Raw genomic sequence first — 9,022 nt, 5'->3', positions numbered from 1 at the left:
AGGTAAAGCAAAAGCCACGCACGCAAGCAAAGCAAAACAAGGCATTCATTCGCTCCTTCCCATGGGCAGGCAGGTGTTCAGCCATCCCCAGGGAAGCAGGGCTCCATCACGCGTAACAGTGACTTGGGAAGACAAACGCCATCCCTCCAAACGTCCCCCCCTTCCTTCATCTTCCCCCAGCTTTATATGCTGAGCATGATGTCACATGGTATGGAATATCCTTTTGGTCTGTTGGGGTCAGCTGTCCCGGCCGTGTCCCCTCCCAACTCCTTGTGCACCCCCAGCCTACTCGCTGGTGGGGTGTGGTGAGAAGCAGAAAGGGCCTTGACTCTGTGTCAGCACTGCTCAGCAGTAACTAAAACATCCCTGTGTTATCAACACTGTTTTCAGCACAAATCCGAAACAGTCCCGTACTAGCTACTGTGAAGAAAATTAACTCTATCCCAGCCAAAACCAGCACAAAAATTTACAGGGTCTCTGTGCAAGGAAAGAAGAAAGTCCTGTAAATCTGAGCCACATTACTGTCACCTGTGACAGTAAATTTATGTGATATTGGAAATTAAAAGAAACTCTTTGCACAAGATCTTCTATTTTAATGAGCTTCAAGTGATGTTTTCCTTTGAGTTTGGTCATTTTACAGCCATTCCTCCTGCTTAAAAAATGCTGGAGCATTGTTTTTTCCATAATTTCCTGTAAAAATTTTTCAACCTGTTCCATCATTTTAGTCTAGAGCAGCAAACCACCTCTGTGAACATTTTAATGCTTTCCGTAAAGAAGACATTCATTTTAACAGAAACGTCTTCTTCAGAAAAATAGTTCCTGTAACAGAAATGTAACTTAGTCACCCTGGCTCCCTGGTCCAGCAGTCTGTGGCGACAGTGTGAAACCCTTTTTACCAAGCAAAGTTTAACACGTGTACACACAGTCCCCCATGGCAGAGGGTAAACCGCACAGTGTCATCGGCATTCCCTGACCCATCTCCTCTGCATCTGTCAAAGCCCCTTGTGTCTCCTCTCAAACCGCATGCTCCCGCAGCAGGGCCACCCCTCTCCATCAGCGCTTGTGCGGTGCCTGTTGCTGTTGCCGACGCCGCACAAGCGCCCCAGGTGAGGAGGCCCTGGGCTGATCGGTCACGTTGAGCACCACCGGCAGCATCCGTTCCACATGCTCTGAGGTCCCAGGTCGCCCAGGCCACCTCAGAGCACCGAACCGCGTAAGACGAAGGGAGGTGAGGGGAAAACAAAATTCTGAGAACCTTCTGTTTTTCTAATGTAATCGAGAAAGTAACCCCAAGGGAAACGTTGGTCGGTCTCTCCAGAAGTGTGAAAGCGCCCAGGGACCGACTTCCTGCGGCCTGGCACAGAAACGGGCTGGCACGGGAACCAGCCCAAGCAGGCTCAGCGCAGACGGGGCCGGGGCCAGCCCGCCGCGCGGGCAGGACGGCGCGGAGGGGACCCCGGACGGGACGAGCGGGGCGGGCAACGGCGGAGCAGCGGCGGCGCGGTACACCTCAGGAATGCCTGTCGAGCGAGGGCCGGCCCCGGGGCTCCCGCGGCGGCAGCTGGGGAGGGTAGCTCGGCGCCGCGGAGGGCTGAGCCTCGGGAGCCTGCCGGGGCGGGGAGGCGGGCGGGGGGCCGGGGCCCCCGCCCCCGCCAGAGGCAGGACGGGGGGCTGGGGGCGGCCGCAGCCCCGGCCCCGTGAGGAGGCGTCAGGCGCGGGAGCTCCGCTCGCTCCCGGTCCTGGCTCCGTATAAATGGGGGGCGGCGGCAGCAGCGGCGGCAGCGGCGGCAGCGCTTCGCCCAGACGGAGCCGGAGCCGGCCCGCAGCGGAGCGCGGCTCGGCGGCACCGGCACCGGCACCGGCGGCAGCGGCACCGGCACGATGGGCGGCGGCGGCCCGCGGCGGCCCGGCGCTCTGCCGCTGCTGGCGCTGGCGCTGCTGGCGGCACAGGGCGGGGCGGCGCCCCTGCAGCCCGGCGGCTCCCCCGCGCTCACCAAGATCTACCCCCGCGGCAGCCACTGGGCTGTGGGTAAGTCTCCGTCCCGCCCGGCGCCCGGCAGCCCGCCCGCCCCCTCCCCGCCCCGGCTGGCCGCGCAGCCGCTGGACCGGCCCGACCCTCTCTCCGCCCGGCCCCCGTCCGCGCCGCGCCTCGCCCCGCCCGGCGCCGCGCCGCTCCGACGGCGCTCAGCCGCTTCCGCGGCGGCCCTCCGTGCCTCCGGGGGCAGCGGCACGCAGCCGCAGCGGCTAGGCGGCCTCGGCCGGGAGGACAGGGTTGCGACGGCCCAGCGTCCCACCGGGCCTCCCGTGCCGGCTGCGCTGTCCCCGCCGTCGCCGGGCTGCTGCCGGCAGGGTCCCCGGCCGGGTTCGCACCGGCGCCAGGCTCCTCGGCACGGTGCGGGGCCGTGCCGCGCCGCCCCGGGCAGCGCCCGCAGGAGCGGGGCGTGCGGAGCTGCGCCCGGCGCCGTCCGCCTCCCGGTGCTGGGCGTCCCGCCGGTCCCGCTCGGCTCCACGCGCGGCGGGCGCCCCCCGGCCCGGGCCGGTCTTGTCCTGCCGGCGCCGTGCGCCCCGGAGCGGACAGCGCCGTGCGAGCGCGTCCCCGACGGGCGCTCCCCGGTACCTGCCAACGCCGGCCGGGCTCTGCGCGCTGCCCGGAGGCGGTCCGGGGCGGGGCAGGGCAGGAAGCACCGCGCTCCCCGAGGGCCGGCAGCCCCCTGTGCGAGAGCGGGCCGGCCGCCGCAGGCGGCCCGCCGCCGGCGGTCTCCCGCCCCTGAGCACCGGGTGCGGAGCACTGCTACCGCGGAAGCAACCCGCGTCCCGGACAGCCTTCGGCCTCCGCCGCAGCACCCCGCACTTGTGCGGGGCAGAGGGTGCGGGGTAATGCAGCTTTCCCTGCTACCTTTGATGTGTTTATTTGGCGATTATGTTTCCTACCGCTACCTTTCTTCATAGATGCGGGAACCCAGACCCAATCCCGAAGGCAGCTGGGCGGGACCCACGAGCTCCCCAGCACCCCAAGGCGCAGCTAACACCTTGCGGAGCCCTGGTCCCAGCCAGGGCCCTGGGGTGCTCAGCCTGGAGGAGGCTCCTCCAGTGCTGTCTCTCCCCCTCCCGTTTCCAGTCATCTCCTTTGCAGCCTAAAGCCAACTATGATTTCATTTTGATGACAGTAAAGCATGGTATATCAAAAGTGCATCCAGTTTAGCTCCTAGAAAGGCCCTGGAACATAGGCTTACACTACAGTTCCCACATCCCACGCCAAGGCAGGGAAAGCCTAAAACCTACAGCTTCTCCATCCACTTATTCCAGCAAATCTCACCAGGTGCCTCTCCCTAGCTTCAGGCAAAATGCTTGGTTATCTCTGCCCCGTTCTCAGCAACGTTTTCCCTGACAACCTAGCATAAGAGACAGAGGAAATTAATTGTGTGTGACACTGTGACAAAATCTCCAATCCCAGTTGTGCTTCAACTTTTACATCATCTAACCCCTTCCCTTCCCTTCATACTATTAGTCAATAACAACTTCCAGCTGATGTTTGAACAATCAAAGTTATACCTGTTTTGGTTAATTTCATGCTACTGTCATTGTTGTTACAGGACATTTAATGGGGAAAAAGAGCACTGGAGATTTTCCTTATGTTTATGAAGACGAAAACAAGACCCCGTTTTCAGCAGTACCTGAAAATATCAAGCAGCTGGAAGACTATCTGCAGTGGGAAGAAATCTCAAAATATTTGCTACGGCTGCTGGAAGGGAATGAAAATAAAAGTGCTCACTTTTTAAAAGGAGAGCTTCCCTGGCATACCAGGAACACCTGGGAGACAGATGACAATAGCAGTTGGAAAGATGTAAGTAAGATAAAACCTGTAAAAATGCTCCATGTATTCAAATTTCATTTTACAGTAACATATCAGCTTCCTCTAACTTGTGGATTGTCCAGAAAAGTAGCAGAAATGCATCTCATGGACTAGTCATTCAGTAAAGTAAGACTCTACTCTGGATTACAGATTGTCACTCACAGATTGTAATTTTATGAATTAATTTGCTACTGGGCATAAACTCAGCAAGCATTAAGCAGATTTTTTTGTCCGGATTCCCTTCAAGTTGCTCGGTCGTTCCATTCTTTTCTTTTCTAGCACTTCATGCTCAGGTGACCACATCAGCACCAAGTTCTGTATTAGCTCAGCACAAGCAAGCTAGTGTGAAAAACAGGTGTGAATACAGATGGCAGGAAGAAGGCAAAGGGTGTTGTGTCATCATATCGACCATCTCCCTCGGTTGCCGTTCTGGCTGTCATTATCTTGTGTGGCTTGTGAGGTACTGCCAATCAGTGGATAGAGCAACTGGGTTGGAGAGTTTCTTCTGTTCCCAGCTCTGTCTTTGTCTTGTGCAAGTCTTTTCCCCCCAGCTGATGGTGCTGGCCACTACTGTAGTCATCTGTGGTCTTGCAAAATGAGTCTGTGGCTACTGATAAGCTATAATGTGTGCCTAGAACCCACTTCTTCCCTCAAGTTAGTGTGCTTACTAAAACTATATAACAAGATAACAAGACTTTGGAACAGATTCACCCCTATTCTTTTGGAAAATCCTGTAAAATACATTTGGAAGGATATCAGTAAGGTTTTACAGAAAGTAATCAGGGTCTAAATGACATAATGTAAATTGCAGAATTTACTAGAAAACTCCTTTCTTTATAATGCATCAGGTACAGTAATGGTGATATAGCTGCAGAATTCTTTTGGGTGACATTGAAATAGAATGAAACGATTAATACACCCCCTTAAAGACATTAATGGGAAGATTTTTTTTCTTCCCATATTCTACTGTAAGATGATGTAGTTAATATCCCTGGGCTAACTTTAGCCCAGTCTCCCTCCTGAAATCCTGGTGCAGTGAACTCAGTGAATGCTTTGTTTTTTACTTGAATATGGGTAAAAATTTACCCATTAAGTTAATCCATTATTTAAGTCTCTGACACCACTGATACGAATGCTGTCCATAGGTTTCTTTCTGGCTATGGCTTTATGACAGTGACGCTTATAATAACTGTGATTAATAACTATATAAAAAGGAAACTATTTATCTCATCTTCATGTCTTCAGTGTGCAGCTTTGTAATCAAATTAGATGAACAAATTCCATTATGCTATGTAAAGAGGGAAATATTCTGACTTCTAAAAGTATCTGGTAATAAACTGTACCTACGAAGGCTGAAAGTTGCCTCCGGTACACTGAATTATATCCATATGTGTATACTTTTACCCTAAATCAATATCCACATTTTTGTGGTCAGACATTGAACATATATGCGGAATAATGAGATTATTGCCTTAAGTATTCAGATTTCTCCAATGATTAGTAAAAAAACCATGTCTTTCATGTGACTAAGATATATGACAACTTGCAGAGCATCATTTTGACATAGAACCTTTGATTTCCAGCATTCAACAGTTACTTTGTCTCCATCTTGAAGTAAAACATAATCATGAAAGTAATACGTAACCTGTGCTTTCCTACTGTTGGACTCCAATACCTGATTATATGCAGCCTAGATAAGATACGATGTATAGTTTTTCCTTTGGCTTCAGAAAGTAAAAAACCAGCACCTGAGAGTTAAGCTATATACCTTTTTGAGATCTGCCTTCCAGAGGAAGAAGACCTGAAGATTTAAAGGAATGTGCTTTACTTTTTTGAGGGTTGTGATAGTTTCCTAAACATTTAAATAATTATAATCATTATTTTTAATAAAGGAGGCCTTGTTTATTTATAAAGGCGGAATTCTGGTATACATATGAAATTCAGTCATACACGTACACGGCGACACAAGATACAAGCATAAATGACCTTTGGATTTTGATTCTGTAGATTTTTCTGGATGTGAGGGGTTCCATGTTGCACAAACTTTGGTTAGACAACACCTTCGTTTAGGGTGCTGCTGTACCACAGCTAATGAAGGTGTCCATGTACAGGAATGATGAATGTAGCTACCTGCCTCAGTGGAAGATGGCCAGGTAGAGTAAACTGACAGTGATGATGCAGTGCATATGAGAAATTTGTACTTGGCATTAAATACTTTTCCAACCATATTGTGTTTGAGTTTGAAATAGAAACTAATTTTAGAAGGAACCAGACACCATATACACAGTGGGTTACTGTTCACTGTGAAATGGCCTGTTGGATTGAGGTATTGAAATGTGACCAAAAAAGGCAAATCATGAACCCTACTGTCAGCTGATAGAATAGCTGTCCCAAGACCATATCACCATCGAGGGGGCTATAATTCTCGTAGACTGAGTATGCACCTGCAGAGATGCTAACCACGAGGAGTCTATCTCTGTGTGTGTGCAACCCTATGTTCCCCCCTGCTGAACATAAGCGAAGGCAGTGAAAACGTAAGGGAAGAAGTGTACTATGAGGACTTTGTTTCATGGACTTTTTCAAATTTAGCTGAATTAAGACCAGAAATCCCCAAAGCCAAAGGCTGCTGAAGTAAATACAGATATGTACTTCAGATAATTCAGGGTTTTGCTTATTAGCTCAAATTCATTCAGTGCATTATTCACCACTAATGCTCACACCATGCTGTACATTTCTCACGAATAATTTTTTTTTTCCTAAAAGACTCACCCAGAGTAGGGAAAGTGCTGTAACACACAGTCAAAAAAGCCAAAGAGATGAGCATAATAGTTCTGGGAATTAGGCTTAGGGTGGTGCACCTGCGTTATTTTCTTCTGTTTTCAGTTAATACCAGGCAAATTAAGATCTTGCCTGCTCTTTATTCTGTGAATAAATTACAGTTAAAGTAGTTAAAGATCAGAAGGGAAATCTCTCCTGCAAGTTGGCCTAAGTGTAAAAGTAAGTTGGAAAATAAGCTTTAAATTGTTTCTATGACTTGGCTTTTTAACACTAATGAGACACAATATAAATGAGATGGCAGACAGAATTATTTGGGAGGATGACTTTCCTCTTACTTTGGCAGTTGGTTATTACGCTAACCAAGACAAATGAGGTCTGTTTTGGAAAGATTATTAGTAATGTGTTTCTTATGTGAATACACAGAGCAGATATACATTAGGCTTATTAACTTAGTGAATGACTTTTTTCGGGACTGGTCTATAAATAATATTTTTCTCTTTTTATTAGATGATGGACTATCTGCTTCAAGTTGTGAATATGAAAGAGAGCACTCCAAGCTGAAAGAAGGTCTCTAAATTATGAAGAAATGGAATACTTTCTGTAAGAGACTATATTTCACAAGCACTTGATTGTTTCAGATAATCAACAAGGTTTTTTTTCTGTAAACAAGATTTCCTTTGTGTAAAATATCTAAATACACGTATTCTTGTATGTTTCAGCAATGACTAAACTCTCTACTTCATTTTCAAGGTTGCATTTTCTCACTTGAATGGCTTTGATATATATAATTGTCATGGAAGGGTCTTCCAATTAATTATATGACTTAACCTATCTAATCAGTTCATCTCTTAGTTCGAAACTACATGACATTTCAACATTTGCAATAAATAGTACTAATAAAAAGGCTCAGTTTATACTTTTATTTGAGTTAATAAAATGGAAATTGGCTGTGCCACAGCTAGTAACAAAGAAACAACAGAATGATTCATTTTCCACTGAAGCTGTTCTCCTTGAGTTGCTCCCTGGTCTGTAATTTTTTTTCAATAGAGGGAAGCTGACACTGCCTTCCCAAGGTATCGGTGGGCCAAGTACAGAGCGTGTGATGCACTTCCACATGCAGGCAGCAGGGAGATCCCCTGAAAGATACTCTGCCCCCTTGTTTGACTCGGAGGTGATGCGGCAGCTCAGCATGCTCCCACCACACAATGTTAGCAGGTCCAGTACCATTGTGTGTCTACGTGAGACTAAAGGAGGAACATTGCCTCCCAGGAGAACAAGCTCGTGACACCTTTTGTGGGGCTACAGCACATTATAGCCAAGCAATGCTCCTTGCTCACCTGTAGTTTTCTGGACTGGACAGTCAGACAAGGAGATAACGTGCTGCCACCTTTCCTCAAAGGAGAGCACTGACAGACCAGACTGTAAGGACGACAGGAAGCATCCGTCCATGCACAGCTCAACACAGAGCAGGAGAAGCAGGTCTGGATAAAGAGGTGACACTAATCAGCACTGGTGAGGGCACCCCTGCAGTACTGTGTCCAATTCTGAGCACCCCAGCATAAGAGGGATATGGACAAACTGGAGAGAGTCCAACAAAGGGCCACAAAAGATGATTAAGAGGCTGGAGCATCTCTCCTATGAGGAAAGGCTGTGACTGTTCAGCCTGGGGAAGAGAAGGCTCAGGGGGTCTTACCAATGTGTATAAATACCTGAAGGGAGGGTATAAAGAAGAGAGGGCCAGGCTCTTTCCAGTGATACCCAGTGACAGGACCAGAGGCAATGGGCACCAAATGAAACACGGGAGGTTTGCTCTGAACATCAGGAACCACTTTTTCACCACGAGGGCAATATTAGCACTGGCACAGATTGCCCAGAGAGGTGGCGGAGTCTCCCTCCTTGGAGATATTCAAAAGCCATCTGGACATGGTCCTGGGCAACTGGTCATAGGTGACCCTGCTTGAGCAAGGGGTTGGACCAGATGACCTCCAGAGGTCCCTTCCAACCTCAACCATTCTATGAAACGGAGAATAGGTGAGGTGGATTAGTGAAATGTATGTTTTTGCACAAAGTAACTGCGTCCGTGCAAATGATCTGTCAAACACACGGGTCACCACAGAGGCGCTAAAGGTCCCAGACGAGCTAAAGGTCCGTCCCAGCTTTAAACCCCACGGGGCAGGGCCAGCCCCCCCGGGCAGAGCCGTACCCCGAAGCGCAGAGCCCGTGGCCGCCGGCAGTGGAGCTCCGTCCGCCTCCAGCAGGCGGCGCCCTCGGCCCACGGATGGGCGCCGCCGGCCCGCGGGGCGGTGGGGCGGGAGGGGCTGCGGCAGGGACGGGGGCCGGCACAGCTTGGCGTCGTGCCGGTGCCCCCGGCCCCGGGGGCCGCCCGGAGCC

The 9,022-nt window shown here is 50.3% G+C and overlaps 1 protein-coding gene across 1 annotated transcript; it reads left to right on the top strand.

Moving 5' to 3' along the window:
* Nucleotides 1-1,881: 1,881 nt before the first annotated feature.
* LOC143172684 (gastrin-releasing peptide-like) lies at nt 1,882-7,537 on the top strand. Its single transcript, XM_076362359.1, has 3 exons — nt 1,882-2,029; nt 3,594-3,844; nt 7,139-7,537. The coding sequence occupies exons 1-3, from the start codon at nt 1,882-1,884 to the stop codon at nt 7,190-7,192; spliced, it is 453 nt and encodes a 150-aa protein (XP_076218474.1). The 3' UTR covers nt 7,193-7,537.
* The last annotated feature ends 1,485 nt before the right edge of the window (nt 7,538-9,022 follow it).

This window comes from Aptenodytes patagonicus, chromosome Z (assembly GCF_965638725.1).
Source record: "Aptenodytes patagonicus chromosome Z, bAptPat1.pri.cur, whole genome shotgun sequence".
Lineage (NCBI taxonomy): Eukaryota > Metazoa > Chordata > Aves > Sphenisciformes > Spheniscidae > Aptenodytes > Aptenodytes patagonicus.
Note: the sequence above shows the minus strand (reverse complement) of the source record. Positions and strands in the feature narration are given on the sequence as shown.

Bases quoted from the DNA above. Each gene is read 5' to 3' on its own strand.
- LOC143172684 (XM_076362359.1), top strand. From the start codon at position 1,882: ATGGGCGGCGGCGGCCCGCGGCGGCCCGGCGCTCTGCCGCTGCTGGCG. The intron at 2,030-3,593 runs GTAAGTCTCCGT...TTGTTGTTACAG, and splicing joins CGGCAGCCACTGGGCTGTGG to GACATTTAATGGGGAAAAAG. The intron at 3,845-7,138 runs GTAAGTAAGATA...TCTTTTTATTAG, and splicing joins ACAATAGCAGTTGGAAAGAT to ATGATGGACTATCTGCTTCA.